Genomic DNA, 26074 nt, shown 5'->3' on the forward strand with positions numbered 1-26074 from the left:
CCAAATCGCCAGGATTACAGGCATGCACCACTGTGCCTGGCTGGCATTTGTGTTCTTTAATCATTGCAGATGCTGAATTAGTAAGTACTGAACATTTGCTTTAAAAAGGAATATAGTTAGGTTTTTGTGAGTGTCTGGATACATTTTTGTCAGTCAATATATAACATTGTTTTTGTATTTCTGTTTAAAGACACCTTATTTAATATATATTACCAATTCTTTAACATTGAGTTTATGGCCAACACCACTGTAACTCGTGCCTGAACAGAACTTATTTGGCATGTATGTTTTATGCATGAGGCACCTCACAGCTTTCTTGTGCATAAGAACATGAGGCAAATACTTCAGCACAGCATTTGGGGGAAATTTTAAATGAAAGACTCAAAAATGTGGGGGAAAAAAAGCACTAAACCTGGGAAGGATGCTTGTTCACAGTCTTTTTTTTTTTTTTTAGTTGTTGATGGGTCTTTTATTTATGTATATGTGGTGCTAAGAATCGAACTCAGTGCCTCATGGCTTGCTAAGCAAGTGCTCCACCACTGAACCACAACCCCAGCCCTTGTTTATAGTCTTGAGAGCTGAAGTGAGAAGGCAGAGTGCTGCCTTGTCCAACCTCCATTTGTAATGTGTGCGTGTTGAGCAGTTCCGAGTTCTCACTGCTCTGTCCGAATCTGCAGGTGATTACAAAAGCACCATGAGCATTGATTTGGGGGCTACAAGTGGATTTTAGCCAAGCAGGCAGATTCACAAACATGGACTCTGCAGAAAATGAGTATTGTCTGTGAATTTATTTTCCTCTCATTTATTTTTTAAACACTACTGGCAGCACACTGTGAAAATTCAAGTTGTTCAGTGTCTTGCCTTTTCCCCTTAAAATATATTTGAAGGCCATGCTGTTATTCATCAATACTTTGTTTAATTTGAGAAGGCAGAGAAGGTGACCATTTGACGACTTTTTTTTTTTTTTTTTTGAGTACTGGGAATTGAACTTGGCCTCTAAGCCAGCCCTATTTTTGTATTTTATTTAGAGACAGGGTTTCACTGAGTTGCTTGGCTCCTCACTTTTGCTGAGGCTGGCTTTGAACTCATGATCCTTCTGCCTAAGCCTCTTGAGCCACTGGACATTTGACTCTCTTTTAAGCAGTACTGCGACAGCTAGGCTGTGTGATGCACAACTGCGCATAAATCTGGAGAATAATCCTTAAGCAGAATGCTTAGAGAAAAGGGCTTGTGCATTTGAGATTTTCATAACTTTTGCCCAATTTCCCTTAGTGTAGAGATTGTGCTGGTTTACTTCCCACTTAAGATGATGACATTGCCCCTTCCTTACCTCCTGACCAGCTGAGTGCATCCTCACACCTTTTTCTGCCCGTCTGATTGATAACTAGAGTAACCTTATAGTTTTGTGTGCATTTGTGTTGTGAGGCCAGGCCATTTGTCAATGGTATTTCCATTTCTGTGAACATGTGCCTTTAAATAGTGCGCCTGGTGGGGGCAGTGTAACCCAGTGGGTCCAAATGTAGGCCTTGGAATTGGAAATCCCAGGGTCCACATCTCTTGTCTACCCCTTCCTGGCTCGATGCTTTTATGCCTTATTGCTTTTCTCTCTGAGCCTCAGTTTTCTCTTTTATAAAATGAGAATCATTAGACTTTCCCTCATTCTGTTGCTATAAAAGTTATATGAGATGTCTTCTGTAGTGTCCTTCAAACGTACCCAGCTTGTAACAAGCACTCATTAATAAAAGTATTGGTTTGGGCAAGAACTATTTTCAAAAGTAAACTGGTCCAGGGAAAAACAGGACTGACTGGTTCCTATAGCTGACGAGTCCTTTCAGCACAGTCCCTTCCCACACTCCTGGCTGCAAATGCTTGAGTGGTGGAAGTGGGGCTGTCTCTGCAACCCTCAGGTGGCTTCAGCTTTGGACAGGCTTCCAGGAGACGGGCTACCAGGGTTCAATAATTTCTGGTCTCTGTCCTTACAGCTTAACGATGCCCATGAAAAGAGAGTTTTCCCCCTCCACAGTCCAGCCAAAGTCCCCAAGGCCTGTTTGCATTATCCTAAGCCAGTTATTGTGGCTTCAATACTCCAGGTCCCGTAGATGCTTATCTCCGTCTCTGTAGATTGAAAGGAGTTGAGAGAAAGCAGTTCTCTGAAAGAAAGCCAGCATTTCTTTTGCCAGAAGACAGAGAAAATGCTCGGTGAACAAAAACAGTAGATGTTCCTCACAGAATCCTAGCACATAGTCACTCCTGCTCCCTGCCTCCAGGTTGTCTTAACTTCAGCACCTTGTCCGTCCGTTATCTCTGAGACACTTAGCATGGCCTAGGATGGTTTCTGCCTCTGCAGCCAAGTCCTACCTCGGGTGGCCTGTGGGGAGGGAGTGACTTTGCCCAGATATTCCAGTGAATCTTTTGCCGACCTCTCCCCCCTCAGCTAAGCCTGCTGAAGAGCCAGGATTAGAGAAGCCAAAGGAAAAGGAAAAGCTGAGCCAGGTGTCTGATAGGGCTCTAAAATTGAACCCAGGCTCCTTCCCTGTGTGTGGCCTGGGGCGTTACTTAAAATTAGCTAAGTCTATTTCCTTGTCTCTAGCACAGTGCTACCATAAAGATTGCAGGATGCTGTGTGTAAAGTGCCCTGTCCAGTGCTCAGTACACCATAGCTAGGAGTGGGGATGGTGTTTGCACCCTGGGTTCCCAAGACATTTCAACACTCTTTTAAGAATACTTGTTTAGGGCTGGGAATATAGCTGAGTTGGTAGAATGCTTGCCTCACATGCACAAGGCCCTGGGTTCAATCCCCAGCATCATAAACACACACACACACACACAGGCACACACAACAAAAATACTTGTTTAGCCAGGTGTACTGTGCTCCTGTAATCCCAGCAACTTGGGAGGCTGAGGCAGGAGGATTCAAGTTCAAGGCCAAAGCCGCAGCAACTTAGCGAGGCCCTGAGCAACTTAGTGAAACCCCCTCTCAAAAAGGATTGAGGATGTCACTCAGTGGTAAATCACCAGGTTTAATCCCCAGTAATCACCTCCCACATGCACACACACAAAAAATACCTGTTTAGTGCTGCACAGTTTTGGAACTTGGCCTAGATTGTCTCAATCTTCTCATCTTGGCTCCTGGGCTTTTCTAGCTATGGAAGGGGAAGGAGCTCAGAAAGATCTTGGCCAGGATGATACACGAGTTCTGCCTGCATTCATTGCATCCTTGCTGGATGGCGAGGGCTATAGCACCATGACAAAAAGACTGTCCTGAATATGCAGGCTCATGGGGCATAAATGTGTCCAAAAAACAGAGCAGGGCCCTAGCCTTATGGACAGAGCACCCTCTGGCAGCAGAGAACAAGGCAGACCTGAGCCAGAAGTCAGCAGCCCTGACAGTGATGAATTGTTCCAGACAGCCAGCTGACTGAGTTGGGGAGTGCTTGTAAAGAGTTCCTGTGTGGCGGTAGTGACAGCAGTGGTGATAATTGTTGTATATTAAGCAGAATACACACTAGCTTCTTTACATTTGTTGTCTGATTGGCTGTTCCCATTAACAAAGTGAGGTGGTATTGTACCCATTTTATAGATGAGAAAATATGACTCAAGGGGCTGGGGATGTGGCTCAAGTGGTAGCGTGCTCGCCTGGCACGCGTGAGGCACTGGGTTCAATCCTCAGCACCACATAAAAATAAAGATGTTGTGTCCACCTAAAACTAAAAAATAAATATTAAAAAAAAAGAAAAGAAAAGCCTGTAATCCCAGTAGTTTGGGAGGCTGAGGCACGAGGAATGCAAGTTCAAAGCCAGCCTCAGCAGCTTTGCAAGGCCCTAAGCAACTCAATGAGACCCTGTCTCTAAATAAAATACAAAAACAGGGCTAGGGATGTGACTCAGTGGTGAAGGCCCCTGGGTTCAATCCCTGGTACCAAAAAAAAAAAAAAAAAGTAGTAGTAATAGTTAAATGACAAGTCCAGGGTTATCTGGCTGGGAAATGATAGAATGAGAGTCCAAATAAGGTATAATCTGACTCCAGCTCCAAGTCAGCTGCCATAGTTGCCATTTTCAGAGCTCACAAGAACTCCCTCCCACCTCTTATTCACAGACTATGGGTAAATGACATCCTATAGGCCACTGGCCAGGAGCTCAGGCCAAGTGTGGAAGCCAGGTCCTGAGCTGCCTTCTGCCATAGAAACTGCCAGTTCACTGCTCCTCTCCCATTCTCCCAAGTGTACTCAGATCACGGGGTCTCTGGATTGCTTAATCCCAGAAAAACACTGCATGTCCTTCATTCTGCCTCTTGCTGTCAGCCCCCCTGCAAGCCAGAGTAATTAAGCCATTCATGCCTTACTGGACAGGCCCAAGAGAGGCTACTACAACTGCTACTCCTAACCCTCTTATCCCAGGACTGGCAAATGAGATTATGGCTAAGGAAGGACCATGTACAGTGACTTGCTCTTGCATGGATCTCTTTTCTTAAGTGGCTACTACATATCAGGCACTAGACTGAACTGTAACTAGAGATACACAGCAGTGAGTAAGACAGACATGATTCCTGCCCACTGGGAGCTCACAGCCACATGACAGCCTGATGGCCAGTGGCACCAGTGAGGTGGGTAGAGGAGACCATAGAAGTGTGAGCCTAGGGGTGGAGCTGACAGATGCTCAGGAGCCTAGGCTGGGTAGCACCTTCCATCCCGCTTAGGTTGGCCAAATGGTCTAATCCCCAGCTCCTTCCTGAGTGACTAAACCATTCTCGGCCTCTCGGCATCATCAGCACCCCAGCTGCCTCAGCCTGTGTTCAGTGGCAGCACCAAACCTGGACAAGCTGCTCCTGGCTTTTACTTTTACTTTCCTTTACTATGCCCTCATTTGGTTTCCTACTCCCACATGAAGCCCACCCTTGTTCCCCTCTGTCTCCCTGCAGGTCCAGCTGCAGCTGCTGACGGCCATCGTAAAGCTGTTTCTGAAGAAGCCAACAGAGACCCAGGAGCTGGTGCAGCAGGTCCTCAGTTTGGCCACTCAGGTGGGTGTCTCAGGAGCCAGGCCTGGGAGCTAGTCTCACCCCAGAGAATGGCATCTGTGGGGGTTTGGTCACTGAGTGATCCAAGATACCTGCTTCAGGGATCCCAGAGTTACAGACAAATCCAAGTGGTGGGGATCAAGTGAAGAAGCTGAGACAGAATATAAATCAGGGGGATAGGGGCCACCAGAGGGCAGGGAGGCAGACACAGAGAGCAGTTGGGAATTGAGACAGGAGTGGCTGAAGGGGAAAACCACAGGGATTGTGATTTACACACTTGTAAATCCCAGTGGCTCAGGAGGCTGAGACAGGAGGAGTCCAAATTCAAAGCCAGCTGCAACTTAGTGAGGCTAAGTTGTGAGACTCTGTCTCTAAGCAACTTGTGAGGCCCTGTCTCTAAACATTTAAAGGACTGGGTATATAACTCAGTGGTAAATTGCCTCTGGGTTAAATTCTCAGTACCCCCCCCCCAAAAAAAAAAAAAAAAAAAACAGGGAATGAGCCAGAGGCTGGGACATGTCCATTTAAGTGGTTCAGGGTTGGCTCATGGTGTGCTCAGGATTGGTGTCATTGGCCAATCCTGTGACCACACTTGGATGGTGGGGAGGGGCTTCATGGGCTTCTCACCTCCCTTAAGGATTCAGATAACCCGGACCTGCGGGACCGTGGCTACATCTACTGGCGCCTGCTGTCCACGGACCCAGTGGCTGCCAAGGAAGTGGTGTTGGCCGAGAAGCCACTCATCTCTGAGGAGACGGACCTCATTGAGCCCACACTGCTGGACGAGCTCATCTGCTACATTGGCACGCTGGCCTCCGTCTACCATAAGCCACCCAGCGCCTTTGTGGAAGGGGGCCGGGGCGTGGTGCACAAGAGCCTACCACCCCGCACCGCCTCGTGAGTGCAGCCAGCCCGTGGGCTGCGCCGCCCACCTGCCTTCTCAGTTCAATGATTTAATGGCACAGGCGCTGGGGCCTCATGTGACTTCCTTTGGCAGGGCCTGAGTCTGAGGCAATTATGATTCTAACAAACCTCTTACCCAATGCCTAACTACACATGAGGTATTCACTAGATGACCTCATTTGACCTATCAACAGCTAAAAGAAAATGTCCCCCTTTAGATGATGAGGACAGTGGGCATAGAGTTTGAGTGGCCAGTCAAGGACTCAACAGCTAGCAGAGCTGAGGCTCAGACCCAGTTCTATGTGGTTCCAGAGCCTTGTTCTTACCACCTCCTCTGCTGCTTCCAGGTGACTGCTTTGGCCTGATGACACAGTCCTTGGGAACAGGCATACAGTTTTCTCTTGTGTGAGCCAAAGAGTAAACACACATGGCTCTCTCCCTTCATCCACCCCCATGGAGAGCCCAGAGATGGACCACATGAACAAATGGGGAGGCAAAGGGCTGCATACAGCCCCCTTGGGGCAGCAAGGAGACTCAGTGCCTGTCCTGGGGAGAATCTTGGAGACTAGAATCTCTTTGACTTCCCTGGGATGTTTGGACACTCCTGCTTGCTGACCCTCTCCCTTCTGTCTGGCAGGAGTGAGAGCACAGAGAGCCCTGAGACGGCCCCTGCTGGAGCCCCAGCTGGTGAGCAGCCAGATGTTATCCCCGCCCAGGGCGACCTGCTAGGTGACCTCCTCAACCTGGACCTTGGTCCCCCAGTGAGTGGCCCACCCCTGGCCACCTCCTCAGTGCAGATGGGAGCTGTGGATCTTCTTGGTGGTGGCCTTGACAGCCTGGTATGTCCTGGGTCCCCCACCCCGACCCCAGGTGATGTTGATAATGATCTTCAGAGGAATATCTATTGAATACTCTCCCTTTGCCACACTAGCCAAGTGCCTCAGGCTCGCTGTATTTAGTCTTTATGCCTGCCCTTGAAGGTGATTGTGTCACTCCTACTTACAGATGAGAAAACTGAGGCTTAGACAACTTTCCCTGTAAGCACAGCACTAAGCAGCAGAGATAGGATTCAGCCCCCTTGCTGGACTGCTCACAGGCCCCTCCTAGCCCCTTCCTTTGATCCTGAATCCTCAGTTGCCTTTGCTTTATTCAGGGCTTTAGAACCAAACCAGCATCCATTCATCCTCAGGCTACACCAGCTGGGGACATCAGCTCAGCCAGGGCTCTGAGAGAGGCCCATGAGAGATCAGAATAGAACTTCCCTCCACTTTGGAAGAGTGGGTGGTTAGAGGAGCCCAGGGTCTCCCCAGGCTTCTTAGGTAGGTGGTAAAGCCAGGTGGTATGGGACAGCCAAGCCCTTCTCTTGCCCTATTCAGTTCAGGTGCCCAACACAAGGGCAGGCGTGTGGCAGTCAGCACCACTAGGGTGGTGGGTAAAGCCACGGGGGTAGTTCCCATAAGAAGACAGGGTTCTGGGCCTCAAACCAAATTCATCTTGGTTGGAGCCACAGTTGACTAATCTTCCTCTTTCCCTTTTTCTTGTTTCTGTGTTGCTTTTCTGTCTGCATGTTGCTGCCTGTTCTCTCCACCCTGCTGCTTCTGCTTGGAGATGGGGGATGAGCCTGAAGGGGTACGGTTCAACCCTGTGTCACCAAGCCTTCTTCCCTGCTCCTCCTCAGAGCACTAGCCCAGCATCCCAAGGGGTGGGTGATGTCATAGCTGTCCCTCCTTGCTGAGCCCTGGCCTTTGGTCCAGCCTTTGCTTTGACCTCCTGGCATCCAGTTGCCACTGGACCCTGAATACCATGAATTTTTCACTGTGTTCTTTTCCACCCCATTTCAAATTACCTTGTCATCCTGAGGATCTCTGGTCTGCTTAGTACATCCTACCCAGTAGTATGTCTGGGGTCCTTCCTTTATCCATGGGTCACCCCCCTGAGGTTCAAGGCTTATAGGGCATGGGAGGGCTTATCATCTCTCCTTCAACTATCTCACTCTCTTGTTTCTACAACTTAGAGTTGATGTGGAGAGCTGTCCCATCCCCATCTCCACTGTTTCCTAAACTCAAGTGACTACTCTTGCCATGCCCCTGATGTCCCTGCTTTTGATGCTTGCCTCTGATCTCTCTCTCTTCCTTTCCAGATTGGAGACCCGAGCTTTGGGGCACCCCCAGCAGCAGCAGTACCAGCCAGACTAGGAGCACCCATCAGCAGTGGCCTTAGTGACCTCTTTGACTTGACCAGTGGTGTGGGCACCCTGTCAGGATCCTACGTGGCCCCCAAAGCAGTAAGTACCTTGCCTTCAGTCACAGCAGGAACACAGAAAAATTATAGAGACCGGTATGTAGACTTCCTTAAAGGCCTGGGCCGGGGAATTGGCTCAAGCTGGCAGGGCAAGAGAAGCTGGGCCATAGCTGCACAGAGGAAGAGAAGCTAACTTCAGCTTGGGAACCCAAGAGGGCTTCCTAGAAGAGGGCTTCCTAGAAGAGGGCTTGCTGAGCATAGGCCTGCAGAACAGTCACAATTAGCTAAGCAAATGCAGGAAGGGTGCAAAGCCAGGGAGCTGCCCATAGCAAGGCCTGGAGGGGAGAGACGGGTGAGTGCTCCTGACCTTGTCAGGGCACTGAGCAGGCACAGTATTTTTTCAGTGCTTCAGACCCACTGCTTCAGTTACAGACTTCTTTTTTTAATACCGGGGATTGAACCCAGGGACATTTAACTGCTGAGCCACATCCCCAGCCTGTTTGTAACTGGCTCAGGGCCTTGCTAAATTGCTGAGGCTGGCTTTGAACTTGTAATCCTCCTCTCAGCCTTCCAAGCTGCTGGGGTTACAGGCGTGCACCTCCGTGCCCGGCCTATAAGACATTTTATAGTGCCCCCTTTCTGTCCCTAAAGAAAATTGGTAGACTCTTCAACCTATCTACACATAGAATTTCAAAAATAGTCCAACACTATCACTGGGTGAAGGAGACAAAAAGATGAAAATACAAACCCATATTTCAATGTAAATGCTTGGGCACACCCACCTACCCCAAAAAGACGTGTTAAAGTTTCCCTGTGGCTGTGACAGCTGTAGATGGTATTAGAAGCTTGGGCACCCTGAGTGATGTGGCCAACAGTACTGTTAATTTCTGAAACAGTGACTGAATCCCACTAAAAAAGACCAAGAACAGGCTCCCCTTGAGTTATAGTCCTAGAACTTTCCATGCAGGAAATGCTGCAAAGATACCCAGGATAGGTGCTTGTCACCAGGACTGTTGTCCCAGGACAGCATGTCCAGCATCCCTGACTCCAACCCACAAATCATAATAGCACCCCCCTTATGCAAGTGATGGTGGCCAGGTCACTCAGGCAGACCCCCAGCAGAGTCTGGAGATGCCTCACAAGTATCCATTGTGCTTCCCAGGGCAGCACATCCCCTAAGGCTCATGGCTGGGTGGGAGATTAGCAAGGAAGGGCAGGTCCACGGGGTCAAGCTGAGTGTTTACTCTTGATCCAGGCATAAAATCCAGGAAGGATTTAAGCTGAGGGATGAAATGGTCTTATTTGCCCTGAGAGAGATACTCAGGTTCCAGAGAAGGTATGGAGGAGCAGAAGCAGAGAGCCCACTCAAGGAGACTGGCAGGGAGGATGGGCACTGCTGAGGGTCTGGGTGAGGGGCGTGGCTTTGGGGGTAGACACAGAGGCTGGACTTGAGAGCTCCCTGGGAGATGGGAAGATCAGGATGTTTAAGGGCTTGGGGTGGTTCTCACTTGAGCAGCCAGGTGACCAGAGGTGCTGAGATGGGGACACAGGACAGAGGGTGCCAAGGAAAGGAGAACTGGGTTTAGGGCATGAGAACATGTGAGTCTGGGACTAAGGAGAGCACATCATCAGCATTAAAAAGGACATATCTGGCCTAATCCCCTCACAACGCTCATGTCAGAAGCTGTAACTGCCAGAGTCCCTCTCTTCTGAGGTTCCCTCACCGGAGCAGAAGGCAGGTAGGCTTTGGGGACACAGTGAGACCTGTTTTGAAGGGCCAGCACGTAACCTCACTCACGATATGCCAGCTGTACCTGCAGTGATGGTGGTCTTATGTGACTCTTAATGGGCCATTGCAGATCCCCCAGGCAAGCCCCCCAGCAGAGTCTGGACCCCAAGAGGCCCTCAGACAGCAGCTCTGACACTAGTGGCACACTGGTGTACCAGGCTCTTTACCAGGCTTTGCATCAGCCTTTCCCAGCACCCACCATCCCACGGAGGCCTCCTGCAGCCTTATGTTATAGTGAGTCCCATTTTTTGATTGAGAAATCTGAATGCTTTTGTCTACAGTTTCATAACTGGTAAGTGACAGTCTGAAACTGAATGCAACGTTGTGGCCCAAAGTGAGAACCACGTATGTGTCTGCCATAATGTCATGCATGGGTTGTCAGAATCATCAGCAGGACCAGAGAACAGAGGGCATGCGGTATGATGTAAATTGCATCAGCTGACTAATTACTCCATAGATTGTCCACACTAGGGCATGAGGTTGACCCATACCCTTTGAAAGCCCCATATAACAAGCATAAGGCAAGATAGAAAAACAGACCAGCAAAGACTCCTGCAACCCAGAGGGGTTTAATAAAAATTAAAAAGGGATAGGGATGTGGCTCAGCAGCAGAGTGCTTGCCCAGCAGCCAGTATCTCAATACTATAAAAAAGGAATTTTTTAAAAAAAGAGGAGGCATGCGACCTATGGGGCAGGGCTGGGGGGGAGCCCTCTAGGAAGCTGGGCTTGGGGCCAGGTTCGGCCGCTCTCTGACTGCTTCCTATGTGCTCAGTCACAGTCTAGAGCTTAGAACTGGAAATGGTCCTTTCTGCCCTCACAGATCTGTCCAGGGCATGCAAAAGGTGCCCAGGGTCAGCCAGATATGGTGGGGGTGGAGAAGTGCCTTCCAAGCAGAGGGATGGGGAGGTGTGGGTTCCCAGGAGCTGGGGCACGCTGAGCCTGGAGCAGCCCCAGGCTTTTGAGGCCATTGCAAGGTTAGAAGGGGTCTTCAAGGATGCCATGATCACATTTGAATTTCACAAAATGCCTCTAGCTGCTGGCGGAAGGGGAATGGAACAGACCCCTGTGGTGCTGCCCTAGCTGGGGAGGTCTGCTGGCACAGACATAGGTGGCTTCAGTGGAGGAATTGGGAAGTGAAGATCCTAGGGGCAGGTGGCATGGACAGGATTTGGGCTGCATGACTTCAGCATGAGGATTATGGACACTTGTGGAAGCTGTTAGGATTTTGAGGGGTCAGTAAGTCAGCCATGGGAGACTAACAGCCTGAGAGGCATCTGTGTGACCCCAAGGGTCCTATGTGACTCTTAATAGGCACTGCTGTGATTCCTACTGTTTATTTAGCAAACACTCCCTGAATGCCAGCTCCACAGCAGGCTCTGAGCCAAGGATATAAAAACAGAAAAGCGAGCCTTCCCTCAAAGAGCTCTGTGGGAGCAGGAGAGACAGGCACACAGGCTCAAGTTTATCTGCCTTCCCATCATTGGGACATAAATACAGGGAAGGAGCTTGGAGGCTGGCTTCCTGGAGGCAGCAGCTCTTGGGCTGAGACTCCATTGACAATTGCAGCCAGGCATCAAGGGCTTTCCAGACAAGAGGTCCTCTTGGGTACTGTCCTTAGCCACTTTTGACAATGAAAGGCTAGTCCTGCATCCTGTAAGGGAGGACAGACTGTGACAGAAAGAACTCAGGTTCTGGCCAGAATCCAAGCTCTGTCCTTGGCTTGTCAGGAGGCTGGCAGGGCTCACCTGTCTGGTTGCCTTCCCCAGCCCTGCTTGCTAAGTGTTTTCTTTGACCTCTGAAGACCTGGATAAGCCCTTGGGTGCACCAGTCACATCCCCAGCTATTCTGATGGCAACCACACCATGCGGTGGCCCTAGGTGAACCACGGGATCACTATCATCCTGAGATGGCAGGAGTGGCCAGTCTGCAAGGTCCCTTCAGGAGAAAGAAAAAGGAGCCCCCAGGTGGGCTACTGAGCTTGGGTCAGAGAAAGGGACATGTAAGAGCCCCACCCCGGTCTTCCCTGCAGGTCTGGCTCCCAGCCATGAAGGCCAAGGGCTTGGAGATCTCAGGCACCTTCACCCGCCAGGTGGGCTCCATCTCCATGGACCTGCAGCTGACCAACAAGGCTCTGCAGGTCATGACGGACTTTGCCATCCAGTTCAACCGCAACAGGTGAGCTCCCAAGGCCAGCCTGCCCAGAGTCTGTTGGCCTGCAGGCAGAGCTGGCAGCCACAGGGGGCCTGGAGAAGATAAATGTTCCTCACCACTCTCAGGCCAAACTCCACAACAGTGATCTCCACGCCACTCAACCTTTTTATGTAGACTCAAGAGTACCAGGAGGAGCAGGAAGGGTGTCCCCCACTTACTTTTGCCTTCCTTTGATGGCTGGAGAAATGTTGCTGTTAGAAATTCCAATTCTGTGGGCTGGGGTTGTGGCTCAGTGACTGGGTTCGATCCTCAGCACCACCTAAAGTAAAATAAAGACATTGTGTCCCCCTATAACTAAGAAAATATATTTTAAAAAAAGAAAGAAAAAAGAAATTCCAGCTCTATGAAGCACAGGCCTATAATCTCAGCAGTTTAGTGAAATCCTGCCTCAAAAGGTATCCAGGTACAGCGGCACACACCTATAATCCCAGCAGTTTGGGAGGCAGAAGCAGGAGGATCGCAAGTTCAAAGCCAGCCTCAGCAGCTTAGCAAGGCACTGAGCAACTTAGCAAGAGCCTATCTCGAAATTTAAAAAGTGGGAGAGTGGGGTGCTGGGGATGTGGCTCAGTGCTTAAGCACCCCTGGGTTCAAATCCCTGGTACCAAGAAAAAATTTAAAGATAACAAAAGGAAGGACTGGGATGTAGCTCAGTGAGGCACTCCAGGTTCAATCTCCAGTACCAAAAGAAAAAAAAAAAAGAAAGCAAACCTGCTCCCCAGCTCCAACCCAGCAACCACCCTTTAACAGGCTTCCTCCATACCAGGAGGGGACTGTCCCCCCACTGTCAGGAGCTCAATCCTCTTTTCCCAGACCCTAGTCAAATTTGTGTCAGGAAGCAACTCTAAGAAAGCAGGTGGAGAGCGGGCCTCCTTACCCCAACCCACCCCCCAGTGGCACAAGATCAGATTCCTCTGGGAATGAGTGGTGGCTGCTCCAGGATCCTCACCCACTCAGGTCCCCACACTGCATGTCATAGGGCACTATGCTGGATTGGTGAGGCAGCGAGGCTAGGGCTCTCTGGGGAACCGAAGCAGCCCCTCCTGATGATTCTTCTTCCTGAGCAGCTCCAGTGATGAGCAAACTGAGCCTCTAAGAAGTTGACTGAAGGGGCTGCTTCCTCAGGGAGTTCCTGGGGCTCCCACCCTTGGGCAGGCCAGGAAGGCGAGGGCAGCTCTGCCACTTTCTTTCAGAGGACCCTAGAGGCCACACATGCACTCAAGTACTAGGGATCGTCCCAACACTTGCTCATAACAAACCTCCTGTATGTTGAAGACTTCCTGGGTATCAGAACCTGGGCCAAGTGCTTTTGGAGTGTTGTTTAATGGAATCACCTGACAGCCCAGAAACTTAATGCCATTTTCCCTTTTTAATAGATTCAGAAAGGGCAAGGGCCTTGCAGAAGTCCACAGTGGCAGTGGTAGAGGTCCCAGGAAGGCCTGACTTGCTGAGCCACCATGCAGGCCTGGGGTTTCCTATGTCACCTCCTGCTATTTCTTAGGTAGGCCTAATTTGGCCTCGTGGGTAAAGAGCACAGCGGGAATCCAGAAGCTTGAGTTCTGAATCTTAGCAGTGTCACTCACCCTGTATGGTCTGGGCATGAGTCTGTGCCTCCCTGAGGCTCCCTGTCCTCACCTGGAAGATGGGATGACATCTGCCTGTTTTTATGGGGATAGAAACTGCTGTGCTAGCACATGCCCAGCGTGACCACCCCACGGCCTCAGTTCAGGTCACAGTCCATGCTGTTGTAATTTACCAAGAGCCTACAGTGGGGGTGTCTCTCACACCAAGGGTTGGTCCTCCTGATTGTGGGATCTGCCCACATACTGCTCTTGTCCACACTGCTCTACAGATAAACAAGACTTTCCTGAATCTCTGTGGCCATTTCTGGCCCAGTGAAATCTGGCTTTCATTTAAGGTAGTCAGACCCCTCCCGGGAGCTGGGAGTTGGCAGCAGAGACTTAGGTAGCCACTGAGTTTTCAAGTTAAAAGAATCAGTGTCTGGTGTCAGGTTGGAGCTGCTCAAGGGCAGAGCAGGGCAAGGCTGTACTAAACTTGGACCTGCCCAGGCCCCAATCCAGAGGAGAAGGGAAGAGATGTGCTTCAGTCTGCAGCGAGAGTGGGGCAGAGCGGCAGGCACAAGGCTCTTGCCTCCTGTCTCCACAGCCATGGGGGTGTGGCAGTGGTCGGGAGCCCGTCCTGCCCTTAGCCTAGAGTTTGGGCAAGGCCAGCTTGGTGAAGAGGCTCCTTGCTCACCTCTGTGCCCACTCTGGCCTAAAGAGCCCACCTGGCGTGTGTTAGCACCTGCTCCCCTGCCATCCCTACGGGGGCTTCTCTCTCCCCAGCTTTGGCCTGGCCCCCGCCGCCCCCCTCCAGGTGCATGCGCCGCTCAGCCCCAACCAGACGGTGGAGACCTCCCTGCCTCTTAACACAGTGGGCTCAGTCATGAAGATGGAGCCTCTGAACAATCTCCAGGTGTGTTCCAGCAGGGCCAGGCACCTCAGTGCTTCCCTGCCTGCTGGCCCCAGGGACCCAGGGGACCCAGCTGTGGCAGCAGAGGGCTGGTCTGTGGAGTCCTGGTTTGGGCTACATATGTGCCAGGGGCGGCCCAGGTCAGAGGGAACAAGGGGAGGATCATGCTCGGGAATGCCCTCCTTTGGGCCTCAAAGGTGGTGTCAGCCCAAGAGTCAGGGTGTCGAGCCTCCGGGACTGACTGGGGACCTCTTTGTGCCTAGGTGGCTGTGAAAAACAACATTGATGTCTTCTACTTCAGCACCTTATACCCACTGCACATCCTCTTTGTGGAGGATGGGAAAATGGGTGAGTCGTGAAGGAGTCCCTGGGGTCTCTGCAGTCAGAGACTGGCTTGGGAACCTGGCGTTTGCCAAGGATCAGTGGATGGCCTTGCCCCATGGTGGATCCCTCTGCAGAGCCTGTAGCAGGCGGCGTAGCTGGGGCCCCTAGCCCTGGCTGGGCAGATGGCTTATGCCACACAGGAGATCTTTTGCTTGTGGGCTCTCCTACTTGCCCCTCAGCCTTGTCCTACAGGCTGTAGGAGGAACAGATCATGCCACATGCTTGGTGCCCACATCCTGTGTGCTGGGGCCAGAACCTGGAGAAGGCAGTGCAGTAGGGGCTCAGCCCTGCCCAGCCTGTGGGGAGTGCTGGGCCCACGTCATCTCTCGCTGCAGCAGCCCTGGGAGGCAGGCCATGACTAACAAGCAGGTGGCTCAGAACCAGAGGAGGAAGAGGTGGGAGTGGGGAGGGGGAGAGAGGTGGGAAACTTGGGGTCATTTGGGAACATCCCTGGTGCCCTCATCACAGAGCTAAGGATTTGCTTGGAGAAGCAGAAGGGGCTGTGGAGGAGCTTGTACCTGTCCTCAGACAGTAAAGACCAGACCCATTTCCTGCCACATGCCATTGAGGGGCCACCCATGTATCAGGGTCCCATCTCTTACCCAACCCCACTCACCCTGCAGATCGGCAAATGTTCCTGGCCACATGGAAAGATATTCCCAATGAGAATGAAGCCCAGTTCCAGATCAGAGACTGTGCACTCAACGCAGGTGAGGACTCCCCAAACCTAAGCCCAGCCTCTTGGTTCCTGCTGGGCCTTGCCAGTTCCCAGCCCCCCCCTCGCTGACCTGGGCCCTGTCTGACTCCTTAGAGACTGTGAGCAGCAAGCTACAGAGCAGCAACATCTTCACCATCGCCAAGAGGAATGTGGAGGGCCAGGACATGCTCTACCAGTCCCTGAAACTGACCAACGGCATCTGGGTTCTGGCAGAGCTACGGATCCAGCCGGGCAACACCAGCTTCATGGTGAGAACCCCTGCAGTTGCCGGAAGTCCTGGAGCTCTGCCACCAGGCCAGTGGGGTGGCTCTGATGGGGTTGTGCTGAGGGTCCCTTGGAGCCTGGTGTGAATTAGACTCGGTTGTCTCTGAAAACACCTTTCTAGAAACTTACAGTGAACCCCCTCAAGTTATCAGGTAAGACACCAGGCATCTCCCACCTGGGCAGTGGCATTGCTGGGAACAGGCCCTGGCCCTGCTGTCATGCCAGTGCCTGAGTGCCCAGCCAGGAGGATGTTGATTCTCAGCCGCCTGTGGTCCCCAGCCTCAGAATCAGACCTAGTTGGGAGATGGCCTCCATGTGTGCCTGGTTGTCCTGGAGCCTATGCTGCTATTCCCGGGAACGGGGAGCCCCAGGCTTTGCTTCTCCCTGCACCCCTGGGTTTGGCAGGCATGGCCCTGCAGACCTGCAGACACTGCCTCCTCTGGCCCCGCTGGTGGCCTTGGCACTACGGTGGGAGAGGGTGCGGTGGTGGCTTCGGTGGTGGTAATTTCCGTCTCCCTGTGTTTGGTTGCTGCATGTCCACCTTCCCTGCTGGCGCCGTGGTGCAGGACTTGGAGGTTAGCAGATTGCTTTTCTCTTCCTCCTCCCACCCCCCCTCCCCAGCCATGCTGTGCACCCCCATCTCTTGGCCTCACTTCACTCTGCTGTTCCCAAAGCCAAGCAGAAGTGCAGATAGGCTGCTCATGTACCCGTGCTTCTAGCCCCTGAGGAGCCGACACCCCCACTTCCACACACAGTGTGCAAAGAGCCCTGGGGGCCACTGCTGCCCGCTTCCAGAACTCGACTCCCCCGCCCCCTCCTAATTGCATCCTCTAGAACTGTTACTTTTGAGTGGAGGGGTGGCTGGTTTCTCCCTCCTCTGCCTGGAATCGTGGGGCGTACTCCTCCGTCAGCGCAGAGGCAGTCTTTGTAGGAACAAGCCCTGGGCACCTCACCTGCTCCCTCCCAGCCCTCTGCCCCTTCAGGGTTTCCTGTCAGTCTTTGTCCTGAGGACCCCAGATCTCCAGGGGCTGTGGAAGGCCAGGCCCTCCTGGTAGCTTACGCTCATGAGTCACATCACCTGCCGGTAGGGCTCTGGTGGCGAGGCTGACAGCAGGTGTGTGGGCTGCAAGTATATTTGGTCCCCACCCAGCTGGCTGTGATGGCCACCCCCTCTGCTTTACCTCACATCTGCCCCAGCCGCAGCTGCCACCAGGCCACGTGGGCATGTCACGTTCATCCATCTGGTACCTGCTCTCTCCCCCCCCCTGGTGTTCCTCCTGCGGAGGAGCCTAGGGATGAGTGCTCTCTCCTCTGCCCCTCTCCCCTTGCAGCTATCCCTGAAGTGTCGAGCACCAGAGGTGTCCCAGCACGTCTACCAGGCCTATGAGACCATCCTCAAGAATTGAGGCATCCAGCACCCACCTAGCCTCCTACCAGCCCTGTCGAAGAGCCGCCGGGGGTAGCAGCACCTCCTCCTCATGGGAGGGAGGGGGCAGGGCTCCTGGCCATCCAGGGGGCTCCCTGGCCCTGACTGCAGGGGCCACCAGGTCCTTGGGGCAGAGTGGTCCCCCTCCTGGGGGAGAGCTCAGTGTACCCCATGCTCTGGTCACCCCTCTTCCATTGCTGCTCACGTGGGGTCAGGTGAGGGGAGTGAAGGAAACAGCCCGAGTGGCAGTGAAAGCTAATGCAAGGCTGCAGGGTCCCCTCCTCCGCCTGTGCCTGGGCATGAGTGTGGCGCTCTCCTCAGGCTCCCAGCTGGATAGGCCCTGCTGTCTCTCGGGTTGGTGTTAGAGGCCTTCCCACTGCTGCCTCAAGTTGCGTGGACTCTGGCAGCCTGTCCTGGGTATGTGGGGAGGGTCCCCTGGGTACCAGAAAAGCTGCTGTATCAGGATCAGGGGCTCCAGGGTTCATGGGTGTGACAGGAGCTGAGCTGAGCTAGCCAAGGTGAGCTCTGGGCCTGCACCACCCACCCACCGTCCACAAGTTGGTACCCTGTGACTGCCCCCATGTCAAGACCACACAGAAGCCCCCAGAGCCCCTGCCTGGGCTCCTGCTCCCCCAGCAGCCATGTCGTCCCCACCCCCTGCTCTTGAAGACCGTCACTGCCTCGATACATTCCTTGGCATCCTCTTGGGGAGCCCAGGGCAGGGCAGAGACAGGGCCAAGGGATGGGGCTGCGGGCCTGCGGGTGAGCTTCCTGCCTGGGTTCCTGGGGCTTCTCCAGCATCGGCTGCCCTCCCCTGCCTCCCAGTCTCAATGTCTGACAGCGCATTAGGTTTTCCTGTCTTTGCTGTTTGATAATAAAGAGATTCTGCTTTTGGCAGTCATGGACACTTCTTTCCCTCCCCAAAAATCAGATTTGAAAACTGCCTCCAAGTGGCCAGGGATGTTGTCTGACCCCCGCAGTAACTATATCTAATATATACAAATAGAAAATATATATTGTATGTTACTCTTATTTTCAAAAAGAGAAAGTGAATAAAAATGATGACATCAAGTGTTTCCCTGGCCGGTGTGTCAGGTCCTGAGGCTCTTCTCGGCGGGCATCCTGGGCTCAAGCTGCACCCCACACTGAGGACAGGGTTTTCCCTCCATCCTGTCTTTGGGAAACCAACTTCTGAGGCCTGCTGGTCTCCCTGGCACCTCTCCTGCCACTGATCCCAAGTCCTCCCCAGCTGATGCACTCTCACCTTTTGCCACTGGCCAGGAGGGCTGGCATCCCATTTGGGTTTCCCCTGGCTCCCTGCCTTCTGGGAGGCTCCTGGGAGCCACAGGAGAATCTCTGAGGAGGGGCAAAGTCAGAACCAGATACCACCAAGGACCCTGCTCTGTGTGGCCTCAATTCTGGTGTTGACCTGGGGAGGGCAGCAGTACCAGGCGGGCTCTGTTGGCAGAGCTTGCACTCGGTTGGTGGGGCTTCTGCCTGCTTCTCAGGGAGGAGCAGCCAGGGTCCCTCCAGCCCACCTCAGCCCCAGCCACCCGCTCCTGTTCTTTCTGCGCTCAGCCCCCAATACCCTGCCTGCCCAGCTGCTGGAAACCAGGAAAAGATGGTCTGCCCCTTTGGCTGGGCATCTTGCCCCACCTCTGAGCCCTGAGGTGCCAGTGTGCTGCCCCAGGGAACAGAGATTAAAAAAAAAAAAGGCCCTTGATTGTACACGCCTGGTTCTTGCAGCCCCTCAAGATCTATGTTCAGAAGGCCCCGGGCAGATGCTGCTTGAGGCTCTGCCTGCCAGTGAGCTGCAGGAGCGACTGACTGCTAGTTGCACCTGTTGTGTTGCCTGCATCCCCAGATCCAAGAATCCCTTAGAGGATTCCTGGATGGGGTCACTGCCTGCAAGGACTGCCGGCGCCATCATCCTGGGGCTTCTCAGACCCTCCTCTCTCCCGACGTCTGCCAGACAGTGGACATGTAGGATAGCTGTTCCCACTGGATTGACATTGGGCCACCGGGCTGGGGCTGGGGCTGAGGCTCAGCGGTAGAGGGCTTAACCTTGCACGTGTGAGGCCCTGGGTTCCCCTCAGCACCACATAGAAATAAATAAAGGTATTGTGTCCAACTACAACCAAAGAAAAAGAAAGGCTGGAGTGGGCTTGGTGGTGCACACCTGTAATCAAGAAACCCGAGGCTGAAGCCACAAATTTGAGACCAGTCTGCAGAATGTAGTGAGACCCTGTATTTAAAAAAAAAAAGCAAGGGCTGGGGATGCAGTTCAGTGGTCGAGCATCCCTGGGTTCAGTGTCCAATACCACACACACACACACACACACACACCGCTGGCCTGTTTGAACAGAGTGTGTTCATGGGCTTGCCCTCCTAAGTCAGTCTGCCTAAACCTCAGAGCATGGTGGGCAGGATCCTCCCATGATTCTGCCCACACAGCACCCAGCAAGAGGAGACCCAGCCTGTTCCTCAGGCTTAATATACTGGGGGGAAACAGGCAGAGGACCTTCAGGCTCCTAGTTCTCCAAGTGTGGGGTGCTACATATGGACATTGCATCAGGAAGACTGGCACCGAAGGCCAGGCCACCAGGCCTTTAGGAAAAGTGCTTTAGGAGCTATTCAATCCCAGCCCTTCGGCCTCCCTGTCCTTCCCATCGCATGCCTCCTCCTCCACCTGCTCAGCTCAGGCCTCCCCACCTCTCAGACCTGGAAGTCCTGTAGCTTGGGGAGGCACCATGGCTTTTGGGGACGAGGGTACTGGGGATTAAACCCAAAGGCCCTCCACCCTGGGCCACACCCCCTACTTTTTAAGTTTTATTCTGTAACAGGATCTTGCTAAATTGCAGAAGCTGGCCTTGAACGTGCTATCGTCATGCTTCGGCCTCTGGAGTCACTGGGATTACAGGCATGTGCCCCCATGCCCGGCCAGCCCTGGCTCTCTTTGAGAAGATTCTCCAGCATCTTGGGCCTTCCCAGCTGGTTAGGAAATTCAACAGCAACCAGTTCCTTTTAGAGGGTCCCACAGATACACACCCATGCTAAGGGCTGTGGTGAGACCTCCTTTGGCATTATGTTTTTTAACCTTTATTTTATATTTATTTTATGTGGTGCTGAGGATTGAACCCAGTGCTCACACATGCCAGGTGAGTGCTCTGCCACTGAGCCACAGCCTCAGCCCCTCCTTTGGCATTTTTAATCTTCAATTAGTGGTTTGTGTTTGTTTTCAGGAAGAAAGTGATGTAGGGCCTTAAGATCAATCATACAAAGGATAAACTTCTCCCTCCCACCTTTCCTCAGTCACATCTTCCCTGGAGGCAAAAAAACGTTGCTAGATTTTTTTTTTCCTTGCAGAGATGCTCGTCTATGTGTGTCCAAGCAAATCCCTAGAGAGATTTATCAAAGAAATGGTAGCACACCTACACACTTCCAGCATGTTCTGTGTGTGTGTGTGCGCACGCGCGTGTATGTGTGTGTGTGTGTGTGTGTGTTTGTGTGTGACAGAGGAGGGGGGTGAGATCCGGAGTTGAAGCCAGGCGTTCTAGGCAAGTGCTCTACCACGGAGCCACTTCTCCATCCTGCTTTTCCCTGACAGTAATTTCTGGAGTCAGACCCATATTAGTATTCCGCGGATGAATGGGCGGTGGCCCATTAGCCAGTCCCTGTGATGGATGGACATGCAGGCTGTTCCTGTCTTCTGCAAGTCCCAGCAGTGCTGCAGGCCAGCACCCTCCCACATACATCCTTGCTCATGGGTACAAATGCAGCTGTGGGATTGAGCTCCAGAATGGTCTCATCAAACGTTCACATTTTAGGGGCTGCGGTTGTGGCTCAGCGGTATAGTACTCGCCTACCACGTGCATGGCCCTGAGTTCGATCCTCAGTACCACATATAAATAAATAAATAAAATGAAGGTATAAAAAGTTACATTTTACATTTTTTTAGTTGTAGATGGACACAATACATTTATTTTATTTGTGTATTTTTATGTGGTGCCGGGGATCGAACTCAGGGCCTCATGCATGCTAGGCAAGCACTCTGCCCTCTGAGCCACAACCCTGGCCCCACATTTTACATTTTAACTTGGAGTTCTGGAGATGAAGCTGGAAAGCATAGCTAATATGTAGGAAGCCCTGGTTTTGGTCCCCAGTATTGGAAAAAAAAAATCCAAAAGGTAATAAAGGATAGGAGTGAAAGCCTTCTGGCTCCTTCCTGTTTCTCTCCCATTCAACGAAACCATGACTGTCCAAATGGCATCTAATACGTTTTCCTTTCCCCCTTCTTACATACAATCAGAGCTTGCAATACACATTGTTCTGTGCTGTACCGGAATCTCAGAGTGTGTCCATTATTCACTCATTGCAGTGTCCCTGTGCCTTTTATTTGAGGGCTGACCCAGGAGCATTCTACCTCTGAGCCACCACCTCAGCCCACCCCAGTTCTTTATTTTATTTTTATCTGGAGACAGGGTCTCACGAAATTGCCCAGGCTTGTCCCAAACTTGCAGTCCTCCTGCCTCCGCCTCAGGGGTGGCTGGGGCTCCAGGTGTGCCTCCCCGCTCCCAGCCCGGCTTCCCTTTTGATCTTTTCTTTCTAGTACTTGTCAGATCCTAGTGTTTGCCTTTCCCTCTGTTCCATCTGGGCTGTATGTAGGAAGGAGTCAGGGATCCAACTTCCCCTTTCCCCCAGATGGTTAACCAGTTGTCTCCACACCATATACTGAATAATTCATCATTCCCCCACAGATTTAAAATGCCATTTTTATCATATACTGAATTTTCACATATATTCGGATGTTTTTCTGAATTCTGTTCTGGAGAGAATTTGAATGTTCTTTGGTTTCTGCCTTCTTCAAAAAGATTCCCTGCCACCACCACCCCCGCCCCGTCCCTTACTGGGGATTGAACCCTGGGCCCTCCACCACTGAGCTACATCCCCAGCCACTTTTATTTTTGAGATAGGGCCTCACTAAATTGCCTGGGCTGAAAGTCTGCTGCCTCAGCCTCCAAAGTAGCTGGGATTACAGGCATCACGCCAGGCCACAAAGAAGTACCTTTATGTTTTGATAACTTAGAGTACCCTCTTTTTCCCCATTTGTACTTTAGAACTATTTGTTTTAAAAGATGGCATTTTATTTGAATCACATCAAAAATTTATATTAAACATTGGAGCCAGGCCAATGCCCAAGGAGTGTCCAGAACCAGGCCAGCTGTGGGGGATGCCACTTGAGGGGGCGAGGTAATGGGGAGGCTGCCAGGTTGCTGCTGTTGGGAGGCTGTGGGCAAAGAACTGGGGGAAGCAAAATTCTCCCCCAGTGCCTGCCCCTCCCCAGGCCCACTCCCAACCCTCTCTACCATCTGGGTAGATCCTTGAGGGCTAAGCTTAGGTGTGTCATTGGCTCCTTCTCATGCCCATCACCCCCAGCCAGGCTAGTGCCTCCCAGAGACCCCTCACCCCACAGCCCTTCACCAGCTCAAGGCTCCTGTCTCCATTTCTCTGAACGTGGCTGCAGATGTGTCTCTCTCAGAAGCCACAGAGGACAAGAGTGACTGGCCAGTGCTAGGTCTCCTGTGTCAAAGGAGAAGTGTGTGTGGTGGGTGTCCCTGAAATGCTGGATGCAAACATGAGGGCCGGGGAGGTCACTGTGGAGTAGGGGCTGAGGTGGAAGAGCAGGCGGCAGCACCGCAGTTCCAAATAGAGACACTCAGAAATCCATGTCCCAGGCAGCTCCAGCCGTCCAACTTGCTGGTCTTCGCGAAGCCTGCCACAGGATCGCCCACTCCATGACAGCTCAGAACAGTCTGCATGAGTCTCCAAAGGGCCAAAGATTCCAGTTGACCACCTCTAGAAGCCCCTCTGGCCCCTGGGCTCGGGTGAAGCTGGGCTTCTCAGGGGGCTTCTTTATAATCTCCTTTCCTGCTGATCAGCTCAGGCCAATCACTGCTTCTGAGTCTCAATGAGCAAGTGACTCTGGGGTCAGGGCTTGCACATCACAGTCCTGAGGAACTGGGAATTCTGCTACTGATGCTGACAGGAGAGTCCCTAGGGAAGGTGACACCCCTGAAGATTGTGCAGAACTTTGTGGGAGCCCTGGGACCTTCCCAGTCCATAGTGTCCATCATTCCATAAGCATGGGCCAAGAAGCCATGAGGGCACTCAGAGGTGCCACGTACAAAGCCCTGCCTGGAGTTCTCAGAGAATCACTGCCCAGGAAGAGGGCACTCCATCAGAAAAGGAAGAAAGGAGCAGGGCACTCACCTGTGATCCCAGCGGTTCAGGGAGGCTGAGGCAGGAGGATAGAGTTCAAAGCCAGCCTTGCAATTGAGCGAGGCCCTAAGCAACTCAGTGAGACCCTGTCTCTAATAAAATACAAAATAGGGCTGAGGAGGTGGCTCAGTGGTCGAGGGCCCCTCAGTTCAATCCCCCCCAAGCCTTCCCCCTGCACCCCCTAAAAAAATTCTTAATCAAGACCCGCCCAGTGTCCACCAGAAAGGTTGGGGGGGGGTAAACTTATTGACTCCCTGCCTTGTTCCCCAAAGGAAGGGAAACAGCTCACAAAATTCAGAAGCTGTAAAATTTTTTAAATTCACAAGAAAAAAAATGTAAAAAGGGATATCGAGTGAAGGGAAACACTATGAAAAAATATGAAGCCAACCGTCCCTATTCACTGAACTTGAAGACTAGAATCCTTGCCAGAGGTGGGCTGAGCTCTCTCATGGTTGAGGAGAGAAGTGAAATCAGGCTAAGGCCCTCTTCCAGCGTGGGAGACAAAAACACTGCCACTGAGAGAAACATTCTGAGGTTGCCCCACCTGCTCCCAGGAGGATCGCCTCCGTGCTCCTCCACCTTTCCCTGGGCTGGGGAGGGTGTATTGTCCATGCTCTCCTCCTCCTCCTCCTCCTCCTCCTCCTCCTCCTCCTCCTCCTCCTCCTCCTCTCCCCCACTCTCCTTCAAAACTCCATGTCAGCAGCCAGGTGCAGTGGCACATGCCTGTAATCCCAGCAACTTGGGAGGCTGAGGCAGAAGGATTCCAAGTTCAAGTCCAGCCGCAGCAATTTGGTGAGGCCCTAAGCAACTCAGTGAGACCTGTCTCAAAAAAAAACATAAAAAGGGTTGGGGATGGGGCTCAGTGGTAAAACCTCTCTGGGTTCAATTCCCAGAACTTGCCCCTGCTTTTCCCTCAGAAAGAATCCATGCCAGCATCTTGACAAACAGTAAGATTTTTAATATTTGTTAAGTAAATGAAATCCTTGGTCAGTGTAGAAACCAGACATCTGTGCATTTCACCTCAGTACCTGGCAGAGGGCAGAGATGTCAGAGTCCCTCAGTGTAGTGGAGAGGGGTGCAAAGCCAGGGAATGGGCAGCTCAGCAAATGCAACTTTGCAAACTGGGAGTAGGAACTTCCTGTCCAGTTCCAGGGAGGGGGATTTGGGCTCTGGAAGTCTGATTAGGATGTTACTGTCCTTTGAGGGAAGCTACAGGTGGAAGTTCCCGAAGGAAATGGCCTTAGCAGTGACAGGTGGTGTTGGCCAATTTCTGGACCTTTATTTATTTACCTCCAGTCTTGTTGAGGCAGGGATTTGGGGCTGAGTTGCTGTGACTCAGTGTGTGCTGGGTTCAGTCCCCTCTGTCCCCTCCTCCCCTGCCGGGCTGCTGTTTTACAATATTTATATATTGTCCAATTTACCCCTGTGGGTGAGAGGAAGGTGGCAGGTCCCTCAGAGAAGACAGCAAGGCCACCAGACAGCTAGGGGCCCCACTTCCCTTCTAACCCTGGGGATTTCTCACTCCAGCCTCAGTTTCCTCTTCCCTCAAATGGAGATACCAGGGTTGAGGCTGAAGATTTAAGGATCAAGTAAGGAACAGCTTGGAAAAGGGTCTGGCACTTGGTAGATTCTCGGAAGCAGCAAAAGCCCTTGGAGGTGTCTGCCTTTGATGGATGCAGAGCAGAGACCCAGCACAGTACAGCGATTCTTCCAAGGTCACAGCTGGGACCTGATCCGCGCCCTGGGCGGCCCGACTCCAGTGGGCCAGGATTTGTCAGGAGCCTGCTTGAGCAGTGTTGGGAGCAGAGGACGAGAAGGGGGCGGGCGGGAAGGGGCTTCTATTTTGGAGCGGGCTCCCGGTCCTCCAGTCACCTTCCCACGACCCTTCCCGGGAGGGGCGTCCCGGGAGGGTAGGGGGTGGGAGGGGCGGGCGGTTACCTCATCTCTGTCTCCGGGAGGCCCCGCTGGCTCCTTTGCTCGCGCCTCCAGTCGCGGCCGGGGCGGTGACTCCCGGCGCTGGTGCGAGAGGACAGAGGGGCCGAAGCGCCGAGAGGCAGCGCTGCTGCCGAACCTGTGCCGCGAGGGGGTCGGACCTCGGGGCCCCGCGCTGCCCGGCGGCGCCGCGGTTGGCGCTGCCGGCGGAGGCGGTGTCTGCGCGCGGCGCTCCGGGTCTGTTCTCTCCCGAGCTTTGGCACTCGCCCGAGCTGCTAGTGCGTCCGCCACTGTCTGCCTGCTCGGCTGTCTGCCCTCCCGCCGCCAGCCCTGTCTCCGGGCCCGGCCTCTCCTGTGCTCGGCTGCTCAGCGAGGCGACGAGGAGCGCGGCGGGGCCGGGGCGCACCGGACAGGGCGCGCGGGGCGCACGACTGGGCGCGCACGG

General features: G+C 52.7%; 1 protein-coding gene and 1 non-coding gene across 4 annotated transcripts in view; both read left to right on the forward strand.

Annotated features, from left to right (window-relative positions):
• Ap1b1 (adaptor related protein complex 1 subunit beta 1) overlaps positions 1-18315 on the forward strand; it is a 55923-nt gene extending 37608 nt beyond the window's left edge. For 2 of the 3 annotated variants that reach the window (XM_058573573.1, XM_058573574.1), the window contains 11 exons: positions 4918-5016; positions 5651-5910; positions 6554-6755; positions 7525-7545; positions 8057-8200; positions 11976-12121; positions 14500-14629; positions 14890-14974; positions 15634-15720; positions 15822-15976; positions 17324-18315. In XM_058573573.1, coding sequence (XP_058429556.1) covers positions 4918-5016; positions 5651-5910; positions 6554-6755; positions 7525-7545; positions 8057-8200; positions 11976-12121; positions 14500-14629; positions 14890-14974; positions 15634-15720; positions 15822-15976; positions 17324-17398 — 1404 coding nt within the window. In that variant the 3' untranslated portion in view covers positions 17399-18315. The remainder of the gene's footprint in view (positions 1-4917; positions 5017-5650; positions 5911-6553; positions 6756-7524; positions 7546-8056; positions 8201-11975; positions 12122-14499; positions 14630-14889; positions 14975-15633; positions 15721-15821; positions 15977-17323) is intronic. The other variant, XM_046427223.2, reaches the window with a different exon arrangement.
• Positions 13181-13277, forward strand: LOC124081149 (small nucleolar RNA SNORD125). The gene has a single exon (XR_006847970.1). It is a non-coding gene; the product is annotated as a small nucleolar RNA SNORD125 (small nucleolar RNA).
• Positions 18316-26074: the final 7759 nt, after the last annotated feature.

The sequence above is a fragment of the Marmota monax genome, unplaced genomic scaffold (genome assembly GCF_021218885.2).
Source record: "Marmota monax isolate L192 unplaced genomic scaffold, Marmota_monax_Labrador192_F-V1.1 WCK01_AAM20220418_F8-fsc00177, whole genome shotgun sequence".
NCBI classification, from domain to species: Eukaryota; Metazoa; Chordata; class Mammalia; order Rodentia; family Sciuridae; genus Marmota; species Marmota monax.